Raw genomic sequence first — 20250 nt, forward strand, 5'->3', positions numbered from 1 at the left:
AGAAGACTTGAAGTAACCTTAATAATTGCTGCTATTTACTGAGTGGCTACTATGCACCAAACAGGATGCATACCTTTTGTTAATTCATTTAATCTTCACAACTCTGTAATAAACCTTTTTATATATTACACAGACTCAGAGAATTTTATTAAAGTGCCCAAAGTTACACAGATTACAGATAAAAATATCATGGTTCAAGCTTGGGTCTGCCAAATTCCAGAGCCAAAGCTCCTCTGCTTCTCAAATGCTTTTCCCTTTCCATGGTAAAAATGTAAGAGCACATTTAGCTGGGAGGGGTGTGCATGTTTATGAGAACAGATAATAGAAAGTTGTCTTTCTCAGTATCTCTCATCAGACAAAATTTTAAATATAGAGAAGGAAAAGAAAATATAATGATAGATGAAATCTAGAAAAACAGAAACGTGCTAAAGGATGGCCTGGAAGGAAGGGACAGCTGGGATAGTATGAGAAGGAAGTCAAAGAGACAGAGAAAGTCAACCTATTTTGAGTGAAGGGAACAGACAGGAGATGAGCAAAGACAAAAGAGACCGTGTGGGTAGGTGTCTTCAGTTAGAGGGCAAGTCACTGGAATTTGATCAATCGACAAGAATTTATTTACTGGACTCCAGGGCACTGTGGGAGATACTAAAGAATGTAGAGTTATTTGGGGAATGATAATGATGTAGACAAGACAGATGGCTTAATGCTGAAGGAAAAGGCTAGAGACAGGAGGCAGAAGTAAATAAGTAAAGGCAATCCCCATGTAAGCTAGCTTGCATGTCAATCTGGAATTTCTGTGGGAATGGTTAAGACATAGAGGAAGTGCTATGGCTGCTATTGAATTATAGGTAAAAGATTTGTAGGCAGAAAGAGGAAGATGCCAAATCACCTACTGCTTTTGTGTAAATTAAAAGGTTATTAAAAATTAATGAAAATATACCCACATGTACATACACACTACAGACAGTGTTTTACATCCTCCTTCCAAATGTAAATGTGGCCGTTTAGCTAAGAATGGGTAGGGCCTGATGAACATGACTAATATTGAATAGGTCTGACCTCCTCAGAAGGCACCAGGAAGTCTGTGTTGGAGAAAATTACAAGCAAGACTTAAAAGGTGCCTAAAGACATTCAACAATGTAATGAAGATGGATCTCCATTTGTTAAAGTGCAAGTAAGTCAAGGTTAGTTGGTGCTAGTGGACATGGAACCCAGTTCAGAAGCATGAGAGGAAATGAGCTTTCTGGGTAGACCCTTACTATATTATATGTAATAGACTCTCAAATGTGCATTCATTTACTCTGAAGTATCTGCTGAGTATCTTCTATAATAAATATGATAGCTGCCAGAAGTCTGCCTACATTCTAAGCTATTTACATTCATTATCCCATCAAATCCTCACAACCATAATATGTAGTTGTTGTTATTTTCTCTATTTCAAACATTAGAAAAATGAGATGCAGACATGTTACGTAACTTGCCCAAGATCCCATATTCAGTATGTGGAAGAGGAGATTCACATCTTACTCTCTATTATATTTCTTTTACCCTGAGACAGGCAGATTTTGGGTACTGTGGATATAAAAAGTAATATTTAGCAGTCCTTGTTCTTGTGAAGCATATAGACTAGCTGGGAGACAGAAAGCCGAACAAACAGTTGTAACGTGATAAAGTATTTACTGTAACAAGCACATACTGAGTGAATGAGTAAAGAAATACCCAAATTTGCCCGGGGGTGTCAGAAACTACTTGAGCATAGACTTTAAGTATCAACAATTGTTTCCTAGGGGATGCAGGCACAGATGGAATTTTAATACATACAGAGCAGTGCATACAAAGACCCAGAGGTAGCAAAGAGTTTGAACCACTTAGGAAACTCTAAGGAGATCAGAAAGACTGAAACCTATAATGTAGAAGTACAGTATCAGATGAAGCTAGAGAGGCAAAAGCACTTGTACGTAAAGCTAAAGAATATGGTTATATCCTGGAGGAGTTGGAGAATCACTGAAGTCAGTGCTGTGAAGAGTTTGGTCAATAAAAGAGATTCTACATGGAATTATATCAGAGTCCATAAAGCTATAAAAATTCAAGGACTGAAGATGTCCTAAGGGTCATGGCTAAGTGGCAATGGCAGGAATACAAATGGAAGACTCCACTGGATATTTGAGGGCAGGTGATGGGAAGGCAGCCGCACGCTCCAGAGACCTGGGCCCAATGCACCAGAGGCTGCACCAGGGGTGGAGACACCTTGCACATAACTGCCTTAGCCAATTATTTCATTCATACATTTGTTCATCCAATACACACATGCTAGGCAGCAATAGCCTTGGTAGCATCAATATTTCAATAGCAATACCCAACATAATGATGGACAGCCTTTGAAATCCATAGCTAACCTCCTGGAAACTGACTTCAGGTATGACGTTGGTGAGGACCTGTTTAGAGATTTGTGGAACAGCAGTCAAATACTACTTGGAGAATGCCAGTAGTAAGTGTCCTGGAGGACACTATCTGAAGTATCTGGGGTGAGCAGGGATGAGCCTATCGGTACAAATTCCCCAAAGCTCTGGGCACTGCGATAGTCCAACAAATCTCAGACAACAGGCACAGGTTAACACTTTTGAGAGAAGGGGGATCTGCAGGAAACAGCCACACTCTTTTATACACCCAACAGAAGACAGCAACTAGAGTATAAGTAGCAAAATTCCAATTATATAGAGCCAAGAATAATTGAACAGACTCCCGGGGTTATAGAATTGAGATACTTCCTCCCAGTGGGACAGAGATCAAAAGATTTTTCATAGAGGCTCAAGTCATATACGTTTGTATGTAAATGCATATGTTTATATAGCAAATGGATGTTGTCATTTCATTCTTGCCACCAACTAGCTATTTGGCCATAAACAAGCTGCTTCCCTTCCCTGGGTTTCAGCTTTCTCATCTATAACATGAAAAAGCTGGATCTGATGATCTCTAAGGTCCCTTCCAGCTATAATATTTTATCAGGATTCCAGATGGTTACTGGGGATGATAAAATTTTTTGTCAACTTATAATTATGTTGTGTAAATTACTACATTAGATTTTTCTTCTCTTAGGAATTGCCGTGTGAAAATGACCCAACAAATGCAGAATTTACATCTTTCTCAGTCAAAAAAACATAGCGCCCCATCATCTCCCAGTGCTGCCAAACGCCTGTACCGGAACCTCTCTGAGAAACTGAAAGGGAGCCACTCTTCGTTTGATGAAGCCTCTTTTAGAACAAGAACTGACCGGCTGAGTCTCAGAAAGACTTCGGTGGTAATAAAACTCTTTATTCTCATCTTGGTTTGATTTGTGCCATTGTGTTTGGATTTAAGGAGATACTACGATGATCCACGTTTACTTCAAAACCTGATGTTAGCAAGTTTATAAATGTTGAAAGTCAGGTAAGGTAGGAACTGCACATATATATGTTAGTCGAAGTTTAAGTGACTGTGAGATTTTCCCTTTCTTTTTCTTAATTTCTTTTCCTTTATTTCCCTTAGTTTTTCTTTCTCTAGTAGACCAAGGAACCCACAAAATAGCAGCTTGACAAATACGGAGTTTGAGATCAAATAAGCTCTCTGAGAGATCCAGTGTTCATTCAAATCCAGTGTTCATTCAAATATTGGATGAACAATGAACAATATTTTATTTACTTATTTGTAATGTACACCCCATATGCTTTCCAAAGGCATTCAAGACAGAATCCAGGCCAAAAAAAAAAAAAAATGCAAATGTATTATACAATGGTAAATAAATCAATAGCGATGGTGATTGTGGGGGACAGCAAGGGAGCAAGAAAGGGAAAAAGAAAGAAAGAAGGAAGGGGAGGAGGGTGGGAGGGAGGAAGGAAGGAAAAAACTGGAAAAAGAAAACAGTGGGGCTGGAAAGAGAAATAGATATACCAAAAACCTAGGCAAATACAGTACCTAAAATTTATCATTACATTTACCTCTGAGTTCCTAGTCAGTCAAAGCAGAAGGGGAAGGACAATTGGTAATAGCATTCCATTAGCTAATAACTGAAAGTATACCAAATGAATATCTTCCTGTTGCTAAGTCCTCTGGCTTCTATAAGATGTCATAGTGAATTATGTAATGGAGAATAAAGAGTAGTACTGGGGATGTTATAAACATTCTCACATAGCAGTTTCTTATACTGCCCCTCAGTAAAAGCTGAGGGCATAATATTATCATGCTCAGCAAGGGTATTTCTGCAGGGGGTAATGGCACCATTTGTTTGAGCTTAAAACAGAAATGAGCCCTAGCCTTTCCAGATAGAAGCATACTAGAGTTTGCCAACAAAAGCATGGCGAAGGAAATGACTTAAGAGTGAGAGCAAGTATGGCACATGAGAAATTAGACATACTAAGAATCGTAAACAAATACACAACTGTGTTGTTTGGACAGGGCAGCATTTTAACTTTGCACTCATTTGTTTTCTAATTTGTTTTCTCATTTCAAACTCATCTTCTGGGAGGGCTTGGTTGTGGCTGGGTTACGGCCTAAGCATCAGAGGCAGTTCAGCTTAGCAGATTGTCGACAAAACCCTTTTCGGCTCAGCAGACTGCCATGTAGCAAACAGAGTTGCATATCAAACAGTTCTATCCCCTGGGTCCCCATTGTCAAAACAAGCATTTGCATAATAGCTTTGTGTTTTCCTCGAATTTCATTCATGTGTTATGCACTCAGCTATGTCGACCTGTAGCCTTTGATGGGGAGAATTGATTTTTGATGAGACTAAAAATAAAACCTGCCAACCTAAATATGTGGTTACGGAAGACCTTCCACATTTTAATCAGGCAACCGCTATGCTAGCTCAGGACCATTGGTATTCCAACGTGTTTGAACACCTGGCAACTCTTGGAGAAGATACCAGATAAATGTATGAATAGTATATGTGTTGCTCTTATCCCATGAGCTACAGAAATATGTATTTGAGAGAATTCTAAAGCTTTTCTCCTTTGCTTACTATTAATCCCCTGAAAGAACTTTTCAAAGGATAGATATTGTCTTTAGCTATTCTCTTCTATAGGCGATTTGTACCCTATGAAGATTCAACTTTTGGCCCTCTCAGGCCCCAAAGCAATTGCCACCCATCCACTGAAACCTTCCCTGGACACCACCTCTTGAGCCCCTCACCTGAGGTCTCAGAAATGCCAGGTATTCAGTGGCTGGGGCTCAGGGTTGAGAAAGTGTAGAGGTTAGTATAAAGGAGTCTAGGAGTTAGGGAGTCAGCCTGCAGGCAGTGTGGATCTACTACAGATTTGTAAATAAGGAAGGGACATGTAGCAGTGTAAATTTTAGAAAGACTACTCTTGTATCAATATTGAGTAGGGATGGAAGAGACTAAGACTTGCAACGGGCAGGTCACTGCCATGATCTGGTAACAGTCTGAGAAACAGTCAAAACACGGGGATGGAAAGGGAGGGGATGAGTTTGAGAAACAGAGAAAGTGTATTCCAAGCGAGTCATAATTTAAATTACCTGTGCTGTGTTACCTATGCCAGCGTTTTCCAAACTGTGTTTGGTAGAACCTTATTCCAGGACAGTTAAAACAAATATAATGAAAAATATGTTCTGTGAAAAAATATTTGAAACAGGTCATATTTCTCAACTATTAGAGAGTCATAATTGCATGTTAAAATTACTAAAGGGCTTGAGAGGTCTTACAATAAAATAATGCAGTAACTTGGTTTAATCTAATGTTTACCAAATTCATTTGACCACATGCTACTTTCTTCATGGAACACCTTATAATGGCCTACTGAACAGTATTCCACAGAAGACTGGTTTGAGAAAAACTGATGTTTGCTCTTAACTATAGACTGTATACTATATTGTCTCAATGCATCTAAATGTACAGATCTTTTCAATGTTCTTTAAAAAAGATGGAGGGAGGGTTCAATAGTGTTCACTTTGGAGACCTTGGAATAAATAGCAGTTATACCACTTATAAGTGGGAATGCAGTCACTGAAGCAGTCCCTAAAATTCAAAACAGCTGGTCCATGAGGACAAGCTGGTCTATGAAATTGTGCTAACCTGCTTCATTCTTTTCCAGAACTTCCAGGGCAATGAAGCTATGTTTGAAGCAGTTGAACAGCAAGACATGGATGCTGTGCAGATCCTCCTGTATCAGTACACATCGGAAGAACTAGATCTCAACACACCTAACAGTGAGGGACTGACACCTCTGGATATTGCCATCATGACCAACAATGTGCCCATTGCTAGGATTCTTCTGAGAACAGGGGCCCAAGAAAGTCCACACTGTAAGTAAATTCAAAAATAAAACATGTACTATTAAGGCCAGACCGCAGCTTTATGCCACCGAAATAGCCATTGCTGGCCCTTAGAATGAATGGTTGACTAAGCATAGGCTCTGAAATCCTTTACATGTTTTCATGAACTTTCATGCAAACAGTGAGAGTGTTTATCAGTCTAAGCATCAAGTTACGTTCTAAATAGAATACACAGAATGTTATTGAAAAGGAACCTCAAAGGAACTTCCTCGTAAGAATTGAATGCAAGTTTTAAGATATGTGAAATACTCCAAGTGAGGCTATAGCACAGGACATATACATAGAAAAAAGAATGAGATAGAAAAGAGAATGAGTATGTGTGTGTTAATGTCTTTCTGTCCACAGTCAATATGGTGGTTCCATTCATTCATTCACTCATTCAACAAACAATGAGGAAAGGCCATGTTCTAAGTACTAGGAATGCAGTGGTGAACAAGACAAAAATCTCTACGCTCAAAGAACTTACATACTAGGGGAGATTTCCAACAATCAAGTAAATAGATAAATTAAAATATAAATTCAAATAGTGATAAATACTATGAAGAAAATAAAGTGAATGAATGGGTGGAGATTGATGGAGTGGGGACTATTTTAATAGGGTTGGGCAAGAAAAGCCTCTCTAATGCAGTGACATTTGAGCCTAGTCCTAGGCAATATCAAGGAATGAGCTATGAGAAGATATGGGGTCAAATTTTAGGCAGAGTGAATGGCAAACAGAAAGGTTCTGAGGCAGGTAGGAATGAGATTGCCATATCTGAAGAACATGAAGGCCAGTGTGGCTAAAGCAAAATGAACATAGGGGAGCGTGATGGCTGAGGGACAAGTCACAGGGACCAGATTAGCCAAGGTGAGAAGTTTCACTTTGATTTTAGGTGTGATGGGGAGACAGTGAAACAGTTTAAGTAGATGAAAGACATATTCTGGGGACTTCCCTGGCAGTCCAGTGGTTAGGACTCGGTGCCGTCACTGCTGGGGCCCAGGTTCAATCCTTGGTCAGGGAACTAAGATCCTGCAAGCCGCGTGGCGTGGGAAAGAAAGAAGGAGGGAGGGAGGGAGGAATGGAAGGAGGAAGGAAGACATATTCTGCTTTACATTTTAAAAGATCACTACAGGGCTTCCCCGGTGGCGCAGTGGTTGAGAGTTAGCCTGCCAATGCAGGGGACACGGGTTTGTGACCCAGTCTGGGAAGATCCCACATGCCGCAGAGCGGTTGGGCCCGTGAGCCATGGCCGCTGGGCCTGCGCGTCCGGAGCCTGTGCTCCACAACGGGAGAGGCCACAGCAGTGAGAGGCCCGCGCACTGCAAAATAAATAAATAAATAAATAATAAATAAATAAAAGATCACTACAGCCGTCTGTGGAGAATACACAGTGGCTAGGGCAACTGTGAAATTGTGAAAACCAATTAGGAGGCTATTCTAATGGTCCAGGAGACAGATGCCAGTTGCTTGGACTAGCACCGTAGTGACATTCATGGTGACATTGATGGTGAGCAGGGGTGGAATTTTGAATGTATTTTTTGACAGCTTTATTGAGATATAATTCACATGCCATACAATTCACTCACTTATCGTGTACAATTCAATGGTTTTTAGTATATGCACAGACTTGTGCAACCATCACCACAGTCAATTTTAGACCATTTTCATCACCCCAAAAGAAACCCCATACCCTTCGGCTATCTCATCCCAACCTCCCCACTCCTCCCAGCCTTGGGCAACCACTAATCTACTTTCTGTTTCTATAGATTTGCCTCTTCTGGACATTTCATATAAATGGAATCACATCGTATGTGGTCTTTTGTGAATGGCTTCTTTCTGGATGTATTTTGAAGTACAGCTGATAGTACTTACCACAGGGAACTGCTCTCAGGTCACAGACCCCACCCAGCAGTGGGTGGGATAAAATCATATAGCCCTTGCCCTGTGCCAGGCACTATTCTGAGCACTTTACATGTATTGACTCCTTTAATCCTCACACAACGTTCTGAGGGAGGCACTCATATTCCCTTAGGTGCAAACTCTCTGACCCAATGACCACAATGGCTCTGAGCCACAGTTTTTATGTTTCCTAAAAGAAAAAAGTAAACTCATCAAATTGTTAGTTTCACTAATACTGATTCACTCACTTCCAAGTGGTGAGACCCAGAAGGCTGAAAGAGAAGCAAGCAAATATATAATTAGAGGTCACATCTCTGCTCCTAAATTTCATAAACCCCTGCCACCCAAAAACTAGGTACAGAGGCAGAACCTTGTATCATAAAACTCTTTATTTTAAAAATGCTAAACTCACCACATCCATGTCAAAAAGAATGAGGACTTGGGTTCAGTAGCATTGGGACTCTTCAATAAGAGCTCCATCATCAAAGTGCTGCTTCTTTTTAGTGGAATTGGAGGATTTGGAGGGATGGGCAAATAAGGATGGAAGAAATCAAAAAGGTTTATTTGCTGCCTTCCAATTTATGTTGCAATAACGTCTGTCCTAAAGATGCAGTGTGAGAGCGGTGGAGAGAGAATCAAGGGGTCTGAACATAGAGAATGCAGACTGAGCCCCATTCTATAGGAACAAGGAGACCATTCATCCAGATGTTGCCTGCACTGAGCTGGATGAAACATTAGTCTTACTTACCTGAGACGCTGCAAAGAATTTCTGCATTTTCCATGAAACCAGTAATACTCCCAATCTCCCCAATCCCCCTTGTGCATAATTAAATCTCCATAAAATAACCCAAGTACTAAATATTTAGTTAAACCGAAAGCAAATTCATTCAAAAGATCCCTGGTTTTTCTCATTCCCTGTGGGATGGTAACCACATTACCATCACAAACTTGTAAAGGACAGTGAGAGAGAAACCCAGGTTTCAGCTTCTAGGAAATATGACACCTAAAGTCACCTTGGCCACCCAAAAAGTTAAAGAGATAGGATCATGTATAGACTCCCACATGTGTAAAAATGGCAAAGGACTATTGATTGAGAACCTATGAAATCTCCACGTACATTATCTCCAGTTTTCACACTAGCCCTTCAGGATGATGTTATTAACTCCATCTTGAAGAAGAGGAATTCGTGATTCTGGGAGGTTAAGTGACTGACCAAAGGTCACACATCTAGCAAATGAATAGGGATGTCAAGGATTCAAGTCCAAGTGTGTGAGATACCATGCCTGGAATCCTGCTGTGCAAACTCACTGTCTTTCCAAATAACTAATAAAGAAGGCTGTGGCCACTGCGCCCCTGTACCTTTCCCTTTGTGCCTTTGCTAAAATCCTATGGTGTATTTCTTTGTGCTGTTCTATGAGCTGAGATGTCATTCCTGTTGAAAAAAGGCAGGATAGAAGACACAGTCTGTTTTCAGGGATTTTTAATTCACTTTATATATCAAGTACCAGAGAAATCAAATTGCTTCTGTGCATGAGTATGAGCCAACCCATGAAGAGTCTCCCAGCTAGAACCAGATAAGCAAGCACCCACTGCAAATTGATCCCCAGAAGCTGCAGAGGCAGGATAGAAGAATGAGGTCTTAAGTTCTTAGAGTATTTTACACACTGCAAAAACGCTTTTGCTTACATCGTCTCACTTGATCCTGACCACTGGCTTGTGAGATGAGAGTTAGTTTCCTCGTTTTGATCAACGAGGAAACTGAAATAAAGACAAATAATTCATCCAGTGCTCCAAAGCTACTAAGTGGTGGACCCATGATTTGAACCCAGATCTTCTGTATTGTTTTGGTATTTGTGGAAAAGCATTAGCACACTCACTGTCACACTGCAGATGTTCAATTCCTTCCTTCCCTGACTCTCCATCTGTCCTCTTCTAATGCCTGTTAGATATTTCAGGATTTCTAATAGGGTAAATTTTCTGTCTTCCCTTCCCCTGTGTGTTTCCTTCTGAAAACAGCCCAATACTCTTTTCACTATGCCAACCGAAGATCCTGACGTAACTCAGAAGAAAGTCCTCTGTAATTCTCTCCCTTTTGCAACAGGAATCACAAAGACACAGATACGTTTAGGGATTTACCTCCTAAGCCACTGGTCAGGCATGTCTTCTGGGCTTTAGCCCCTGAAATCATAGAGCTATATGAAGGTGTTCTGAATAAACATGGCTTGAAATTCAACCATGTACATTTCCTTATTCATAAGGAAAGTTCCAGAAGTGGCCACCCAAATTTGCACACTGCCCCAAGTTTAAATATACACAGAACCTCAGCCTGCTCATTAGATGAATCTACTATCTTTATTCGGCAACTTTTTTCTGTTCCTCCCATCTTTAGGTAAGCAGCACAAAGTAATATTCATTCCTTCTAGGAGAAAACATTAGCCATTGTTGAGGTAGAATCCCACATACGTGTGCCAAGCTCAGGAAACAGGCCCAGAATCTAAAAGGACTAGCGCTAGGAAAGTTAATGTACAAAGGTACTACAGGATACCTGGGGGCTATACTTTAGATTTTTTTCATCCATTCAGTATCCCACTTGCTATAACTCATACTCAGTTGAACAACGGCTGAGAAAGACTTGCTCCATAACTGAAAGTCCCTCGTCATAAACCCCTCCCTTATCCTAACTCATATCCTGCCTCTACCCTCGAATCACACTTCAACAATCTCCAGGACGAATATACTGAATCATCAATGAGGTCCTTGCCTTTCTGAGGCTGCTATCTATTTGGCATCATTTCGGCTCTATAAACAGTAACCGTAAAGAAACTAGTTGTTTTTGGATACCTACCATGTGCAAATCTGCTCACTCACATGGATGTTATCTCATCTTTTGACCCCAATACCTGGCACATATGTAGGTGCTGATAAATTTTCAGTTGAAATTTCAGTTGAATTTTAAGCCCTGCCTTATACTGCTGGGAACTGCAGGTATTGAATTTTAGCACACACACACATACACTATGTGTACAGTGCACATGCACACACACATTCATGCACTTGCACACACAATGTATGAAGAAAACTTTGTCTTCACGTAAGTTACACTGTGGGGAACCTGTTGTTGTTGCCATTATTGTGTTTTCCAGGCACTGTTTTGAAATTTGGTTGCAGACGTAGCCTGACTGTTTTTATTTCTACACCGATTAATAATATGGCAGAACGCTCCTCATTTTTAGTCCTTCTGCCCTTTCCTATAGCTGCATTCTCCCTTCTCTCTAGATCCTTTCCTCTCTCTCTCTGCAATCCTTTGTGAACCCCTCTCTCTCACTTTCCCTTGGATACTGCCTGTGGAACTAGGAAATGTCTCCCAGAATTAGTTATGTTCAGTTACTTCATAAAATATGATCGCAGAGTAGCTGTCAGCTGAGTGTGGTGCAGACACCAATGTTAAAATTTTGGCAGACTGGTCAGGATGCACCACTATTTCTGCAGTAGTCAAGGGTCCGTGTTGGTGCTGGGACTGGTTCAGGGCACGTCTAAGAGGTGTGACTATAAACTAATGAGGCTGGCTTTATGTAAACAAACACACCAGAAAGTCTACAATCCACTCGAATGTTATCCTTTAAGAGGGTCCACATGGGAGACCCCACACTTGCTCCAACAGTGCTGCCATTGCTCTAAACGCTTTTGGATTTGTCCTCAGAGCCAGTTAATGAGAAAATCTGACTCACTGCTTAGAGTCACATCTGATTTTTGTTCCAAAACAGCATTGCTCAGCGTCATCACCCTCCATGTTCACCAGTCGTGGTTTCCAATGATTTAGAGAGATTTCCTGAAATCAAATCCACCCTCAAAAGACAAAGATTTGCAACCATTAAGACTACGTAAAGAACAAGCCTTAGGCAGGTTGCTAGAATGCGTCCCCAGATATTTTTATCTGCTTCATTAAAATAGGTGTAAAAATCCTCACCCTGACTTACAAACTTGCTCCTTCTCAAACCTCATCTCATACTGCTCACCCCTCACCCGTGATACACCAGCCTCCATTCCATTCCTTGAACACTCCTCACCATCTTATTAGAAGGATTTTGGACTGCTATTCCCTATGCTTGAAATGATCAAGTGTTTTTAATTTTTTTTTTTTTTTTTTGCGGTACGTGGGCCTCTCCCGTTGCGGGAGAGCCAAGCTTACTCAGAGTGACTGCTGGTGAGACCTGTGTCCCTTCCTGCATGGGCCTCTCCGTAGGGCTATTCCTTAACGTGGCAGTTGGCTTCCCCCAGAGCAAATGATTTAAGAAAGACAAAGAGACCAACCAAGATGGAAGCAACAGTCTCTTTTATAACCTAATATCAGAGGTGATATATTATCATTTTTGCTGAATCTTGTTATCTCGATGACCAACATAGATCAGCCCTGGTACAGGGTGTGAAAACTAGGAGACAGAGATCACTAGGGGCCCTCTAAGATGGTTGAGAATTAAATGTAATAGGTTTAAAACATTTCCCTGGCACACTGTAAATGGTCAAAAAGATTGTTAGCCAATATAACTTGCAGAAACGAAATAAAACAAACCCAAGATTTTCTGGTAGAGAATTTAAATATTTTACCCATCTGTTGTATAGTGTTGTGAAAACACTGTCCAATATAGGCACTTTTTAAAGTTTGTAGGATTTTATGTTCTAAAACTATACTAACATAGACATGTGACTGTTGGTACTTGAAATGTGTCCAGTCCAAATTAAAATGTGTTTTAAATGTAAAACTTACACTGAATTTTCAAGACTTAAGTACCAAAAAATATATAAAATATCTAATTAATAATTTTATACTGATTGCATGTTGAAATGATAATGTTTGGATCTGTTAACTAAAATATATTATGCAAATTAATTTCACCTGTTTCTTTTTGCTTTCTTAATGTCACTACTAGCCAATTTTAAGTGATGTGACTCACACTGTATTTCTATTGGACAGCATCGAAAAATCAGCAGAAGATACAGCTATCTTATTTCATATTTAAACTCCCTGTGATGTCATTGGGTAATCTGCTTTGGATTTTCTAAATAATTTCTTCAAGTGTTTTGTGTGTTTGTTTCAGAGAAAATGTCCATTTGCCTCCCTGGAGTTGGGGAGACCTGGGCAGCAAGTCCCTTTCTATGTCAATGGCTCTGGCTTCTTAAAGAGCAACAATTACAACTTAAACTACATGATATGGACTTCGTGAATCCACATTCTGCTGAAAATAGCAGAGAAAAACATTCCAGAGCCCTATGTCCAGGGTGTAATGAGTTCTAGGAGAAGAAAGTTCAGAGTAATTAAAATGAAACACTTAATCTCCAAATCACTAAAACCTTTCGGAAACCACACTCTCAAAGTCCTTGGGAAAACCTGAAAATAAGACAACAGGTTGAGGCCCAGGTGAAACCAAAGTGAATTTTGAGCCCTGAACCTTATCAAGACAGGTAAACTGCAACTTACGCTTTGAGTTTTTGAATTAAAAAACATTTAATTATTGAAATACCTCCATATTATTTCTTTTGACATTCCTAGCTGAAAACAAGTCAGTTGTGAGGTTGTTAGGAGGTTGTCATTTATGATCAGCAAAGATAAATATTATTAACTGCTATTCTTGGTTGCCCAGAGGATATTGGCTTATAATCAAGGGTTATACCTAGGTGACCTTGTTTTCTCCTTTGAAATAACAGGGTTGAAATTGACATGACTTAGTATATAATATATTTCTGGATGGCAGCTAGAACAGACAATTTTTATCTGGGGCAAGAGATTTTTTTTTTTTTTTTTGATGGAAGAACACAGAGCTATTTTATAAAAACAAGTATTTGACTTATTTTTGTGTGCCTCTTAAAAATATAACACAGACTAATGGGTTTAATAATAATAATACAAACCTCTACTAATTGATAGTCTTCTATGTAAGATTATCACAAGGCCTCCTTGGTGAACAGTGACTTCCCCTCATGAAGGAAATCTTACAGGGCCAAAGGTACTATCTGAAGAGGCACTTAAGGCTGATTGTAAGGATCCTTCTAACACTGAGGTTAAATGATTGTCTTGGTGCCCCATATTTCTCATCAATGCAAACAAGGAAAATGCCAATAACAATAGAAAAGTTGTTGCTACATTGTAAAATGGCATATCATTAGTAATGGGCAAAGGTATTTCTTTAAGCAAGTCAAATGAATTGCTCCCTAAAAGCCTCAGTTAAAAATTAAAATTAGTTTACATTTTACCCTCATTATATTTTTCAAGCTTTAAGCAATTATCAACTAGGCCCAAATTCACCAATTGCAGGGCAAAGGCAAAATTAAGAAATGTAAGGATAGTAAGTAGTTGGCAATCAGTAGGTTAGATTTTTTTTTTTAAGTTTCTTTTTATGTGGACCATTTTTTAAAGTCTACTGAATTTGTTACAATATTGCTTCTGTTTTATGTTTTTGGTTTTTTGGCCATGAGGCATGTGGGATCTTAGCTCTCTGTCCAGGGATTGAACCCGCACCCCCTTCCTTGTAAGGCGAAGTCAACCACTGGACCGCCAGGGAAGTCCAACAGGTTAGATTCTGATGGTGAAGAAAATCCACTTGGTCTGATTATTATTTATCTGAGGATTTAAACAGTAGCCATAATTGTATTCTTTGAACACCAAGTTCCTGCCCCTCCCCCCACTCCCACCCTGTAGTTAATTAGCTGGGCAGGTCTTATAACAAATGCCCACTCAGAAACACTGGGTGGTAGAAATGCTGTTGATAATTAAACATCACAATAGCACGGAGCCTATTTCAGGAGCCGCCAAGTGGTCTTGCCCCAGCCGGACAGCTCACCACACACTCACAGACCCTCTATTGTGCTGGCTATGGCTGCACAGAGGGATAGCTGCTTGCCTGGAGAAGGGATCAACTGCAGGAAGAGTGAAAAGACCAAACCTTGCAAACAGATACAGGAGTTCTGGACTCAAAATATCCAGAGGGTAGAAGTGAAAAGAGAATGGACCCAAGAAAAAGGGAAGTGGATGGGCAGGAAAATTAATCACAAAATTGACATTAACCTTTCTAGTTTCTATATCCAAACAGCCAACCAAAATGAGTTCACCAATCGTGTGCCAAATAGATAGCAATTAGAAAACTGCAATACATAAAGAATCGGTTAATTTGCATTCCATTTAGGTTTAGAGGAAGTTCACTAAATTTAATGTTTTTAAGGAAACCTTGGATCATCATCCCACCTCCCTGGGTATCAGTTTCTTTACCTTTAAAAATAAGGGGGTTGAAAAGGTTCTCATTCTGGGGTGGAAAAAATAGGAATGGGGCTCCCCAAACAATTTCCAAGGTGTCAAAAACTTAACCAACACATCGTTACTCAAGATAAAACTACAAATTCTAATATGATTATCATATTTACTTGATTTTCCTTAAAACATTAATCCAGTTTGTTAGGTTTGATTATCTAATACTGAAGAGATGCTTCTATTGGCAGTTATATAGGTCACTATTAATAGGGAGAAAAATGATTACTTTAAGTCAGCTGATTTGGCAGTCAATAAAGAAAATCCTTCAAAAGAGAGTGTTTTATTAAACTATTTAAAAATCCATAGGATAAAAATAATAAAAGGTTTGCTTGGTGAAATGGTTTGAAACCATTGGCTCAGTTAGTGCCTCTCCAACTCGTGCATGGAATTACTTCTAACAGAAGCAAGTGAGTAGGTATACTCCCAGGGGCATCTGGGAGCTTAGCCTGGGGCGAAAAAAGAGAGAGCGAGAGATCTATAAACTTCCTATTCTTATCTTCATTTTTTAGGAAAATGTTCCATTCTTCTCCATAATAGAAGTGTTTGTTTTAACTTCTAAATAATTTGCTTTCATCAAAATCTGCATTGAAAATCTGATGCTCCAGAAAGACACACATATTTATTCTGAGGCTTCAGAGATGCCCACTGCACCCCATCAACACCACCACCATGCTATGCTGCATGTTAGGTATCTCACTTTGAGAAGCACAGGGATCTAAATGATTGGAAAACTTACTTGGCTATAAAATTCTGTGTATCTTCCTTGTTATTCTATGAAGAGGTGAATGCTTTTCTTAAAGATACAGAATCCCTTTACCACTACAACTCAGATAGCATCAGGTCTACAGTCTAGAAGTAAAGGCAAAGTCTAGAAACAAAATGTTTTGTGCTAGGAAAAGCAGAAAAAATTTCCAGGGGGAGCCAAGCATAGCTCAAGAGAAGCTGTCCATCTGAAATGCCACCTGGAATTCACACCAGTAATAACTGTTGTGGATATAAAAATTAATAGGGGGGATTTCATAGTATTAGAAAAATTTATTTTTATAAATCATGTGTCTATCACCCAAGTGTCGACGCATGCATGCAATTCAAACATCAGGCTTTCAATAAAAAGCTCACTGAATGACTTAGCAAAGACAATTCCCCCATTTTCTCCATAATTTGTAGTGGAAGAAGGAGGGGGGAGAGTGTAGAGGGTGCAGTTACTGGGTCAATTAATCAACCTGAAAACTGTGACACAAACTCTGACGCCTAACCTATGTCTAAAAATACACAAATGTATACGAATTTGTTTTAAACTGTCAATGCCTATATTTAGGACCTTCCCAGCAAGGCTATAATGAGACTGTGTTTGAGGGCTTCAGTCACAGCAGACTCTAGCATTAATCTGAAGTTAGTTAAATTAACAGCATTTAGTACTGACTTGTCAATCTCACTGCTCCAGGAAATTGCACCTTGAGGCTGCTGATATTGCCAATTTTTCCACAGGAGTATGCGCCCATGTGTGTGTATGTGTATTTCTTTTCTCCAGAACCTCTATGTTCATACACCATCATTGCTTCCCTACATCCACAGCACTTATATTATCATTTATTCTGGCCTCCTTTAGCCTTCCCAAGGGATTCTGCATAGTGTAGCTGCTCAGTGAAAGAGTTTTTTAGCTTTATATTTGTTTGTTTATTTTTCTGTCATGGCTCATGACTGAGGCTTTAAAAAAAAAGTGTGACAGTATTTAGAGTACATGATTGACTGCTATAGCAACATTCATTAACCATGACAAATCTGCAGCAAAACACAGTCCTGAGTGTTCCAAACAGCAACTTTAAAAAGAAAGAAGAAAGAAAGAAAAAGAAAAAGACTCAACTAATTTTTCATTGACCTCATCTATAAATAAATTTAGACTGATGGTGAGCAGGGGCAGTAATAAATTAGTATTCAATTCCTATAATTAATGCAAACGTGCCTATATAACCACTTAATTTCCATTTCAAAATATACCTAACAAATTTTCACTTGCATTATCTTCATAATACTTTCTCTCTGGATTAGAAGAATGAAATGGTTGGATTTCTTTCCCACCCACCAGGGGGAAATATTGTTTTGGTCATACAGAATGTCAACCACATGTTGGTGACAGATCTGCAGAACTTGACTCTGATCTGTTTCATTATTTGTATGATCCTCCACCACATGCCCATGCTAAGGCTGTCTTCCTTCTCTGTCACCAACCAGGAAGGGCTCCACTGAAGTGACCAAGTGACCACCTAGGCAGGCCCTCACATGCATGACTGCCATGAGTAAACAGCAAGAAGCAGACTCCCAACCTGACCTAAGAATTTGAAATGTTCTACCATTGACATGAACGTTCACTCACACAAGGGAAGGTTGGGTAAACAATATGATGTGAATCAAATAAAGATTATCACACACTGAATAAAACAGAAATATCAAGCCTGACAACCTCTCTCTGCAAGAGGAGCCAGTATAACTTGCTCTCTTGGGCATGGGCATCTCCAGAAACCGTTCCTCCAATCAGACCACAATCAAAGATCAAACTGATCAAAGATCAATGTCTGATCACACCCAAGTCACCCAACCATCGGGACTCACTAGCTCTACTGGGGCAGCAATAGTGGAACACTTTGTTAGCAATAAGTAAATTGATTAACAAGAACAAAATTACCACTAAGACACACATACAAAAATCTCTATGAGCTGGGAAGAATATAACAAACAAAAAAACACCAAAAACAAAAAAAAAACAAACATATTCTTCAGCAGAATGCAACTTGCCTCATGGACAACTTTTCTTAAGGCCTTCCTAGTCCTACAAAGCTTTTGCCCCTTAGTGTCTGTCCCTCTGAAGATCACGGAAACAAACGTGTGCAATGTGAAACAGAAGTGGGCCTCATACTAATGGAATTCTAATTAACTCTGCTAGGCAGCTATTTGGGCCAGAGGGCAATGGGAATCTCTTAAGTTGATAGGTGTACTATCAACTAGTTGTGTCACCAATTAGACCTTTATCATAGTAAGATAGTTAATAATGAACATAGATTCCACTTTCCCCAGGCATTTTAAAAAACCCATAGTAGACTCTCAGATATCCTGCCAACTAAGTAGCATTTCCCCAGAAAGAAAAGGGAGTCACCCCATTTTTTTCCCTTCAGTTGTCAGCCTGGAAAGCCGAGCAAGGCACCTCAACACACTGGTGCAGGAAGCCCAGGAGAGGGTGAGTGAACTGTCTGCTCAGGTGGAGAATGAAAGATTCAGCCTGGACAACACAGAGAAAGAGAAACAACTGAAAGCTTGGGAGTGGAGGTACCGACTCTACAGACGCATGAAAACAGGCTTTGAACATGCCAGTGAGTATAAGCAGAGGACTTGTACATTTAACTAGACTGAACCCTGGTTTGAGACAGCCAGGCCTTCTTTTACTGATTTTTTGCAGCTCTACAGGGTCATGGATGGCCGTTGTCAGCCTATGTGGAGCAAGGGCTCTGGGAGGCTGTAAAAGGATCTTTTGTCTTGCTTGATTTTCGGGCTCCTGATAGGTTCTCTGACAACAGCCATGAGGCTTTAGTGCTGCTGGCTTCCCTCCACCATGTCACACTCATCTAGCACTTTCCGCCCGCTACACCCTAATGCCTAATGACTTGGATGGTCTGATGCCCTAAGTGCCTATATTTGGGGATGTGGAGGTGGAAAACCATTTGTTTGCCTATTTGTCCAGTTTCTGCTTCAAGCTCCAGTTTAAGCTGTTTTCAACTCTCTACTACACACAGCTTATATAAACTGACCTTCGGTTAATACAGGCAACAGAGAAGGACAATCAACCCATGAATTACACTGCTGTCTGCACTTCCATTCTCTTTACCAGTTCTTTCTGTTAGTTTAAGAAAAGCCTTGTTTCTGGATAATACTCATTAGCATTGGAAGGTACTGCTTAGTGCCGCCCTTGATGTAAAAATTCATATAAAATCCGAACACTTGTGAAACATTAAACTCTTATTCCAACAGGTGATCTTATTTAAACAACAAAAACTAAAAATTAGGCTTGAAAATTTAAACATAAGGGAAAGATGGGTTCATTAGGCTGGGAATTATCCACCTCTGCTTTGTGATATAAATAAACACCAAAGGCAGGGAAATTCTTGTTTTCTGTAGTATTGTACACTAAATATACCAAATCTAGGCCTAATCCTTTCTCTTGAAGCAAATAGCTTAAGTAACATTAATGAAAGGCTGCTTTTAACATTAACAATCTTTAGCAATGCTGATACACGTTTTTTAAAAAAAGATATTCAGCAACTGTTTCAATAAATGTATTTACTATGGTACCTCATTCAGGACAGATTAATACTAGAATCGGTCACATTTTTAGGCTTGATGCCATTTTTAAAATTTTCTTCTAAATTACAAAACATCTTCTGGGTGTTAAAAATTACCTAGAGTGATCAGAAGTCCTTTAAAGCCTGAGGTTAGTGGACACGACATTTGCATCTTCTGGGTGTTAAAACACCCTTCTGGGTTGTTTTAAAACATCTTCTGGGTGTTAAAAACATCTTCTGGGTGTTAAAAAGTACCTAGAGTGATCAGAAGTCCTTTAAAACCTGAGGTTAGTGGACATGACATTTGCCCATGAAGTCTTTCTTAGAAAAATAGTACCTGATGTAATTGGAAGCAGCCTGAGAGCAAGGCAAGTTAGCATTCCAGGCTGGCAAGAGCCCAGAATTGGGCATCTGAA

At 39.7% G+C, this 20250-nt stretch overlaps 1 protein-coding gene across 1 annotated transcript in view; it reads left to right on the forward strand.

Annotated features, from left to right (window-relative positions):
• ANKFN1 (ankyrin repeat and fibronectin type III domain containing 1) overlaps window positions 1-20250 on the forward strand; it is a 131961-nt gene that overhangs the window by 21853 nt on the left and 89858 nt on the right. The window contains exons 3-5 of the mRNA XM_007463889.1: window positions 3097-3298; window positions 6084-6294; window positions 18674-18868. Of these exons, the coding sequence (XP_007463951.1) occupies window positions 3097-3298; window positions 6084-6294; window positions 18674-18868 (608 nt within the window). The remainder of the gene's footprint in view (window positions 1-3096; window positions 3299-6083; window positions 6295-18673; window positions 18869-20250) is intronic.

This window comes from Lipotes vexillifer, unplaced genomic scaffold, assembly GCF_000442215.2.
Source record: "Lipotes vexillifer unplaced genomic scaffold, Lipotes_vexillifer_v1.1 scaffold333, whole genome shotgun sequence".
NCBI classification, from domain to species: domain Eukaryota; kingdom Metazoa; phylum Chordata; class Mammalia; order Artiodactyla; family Lipotidae; genus Lipotes; species Lipotes vexillifer.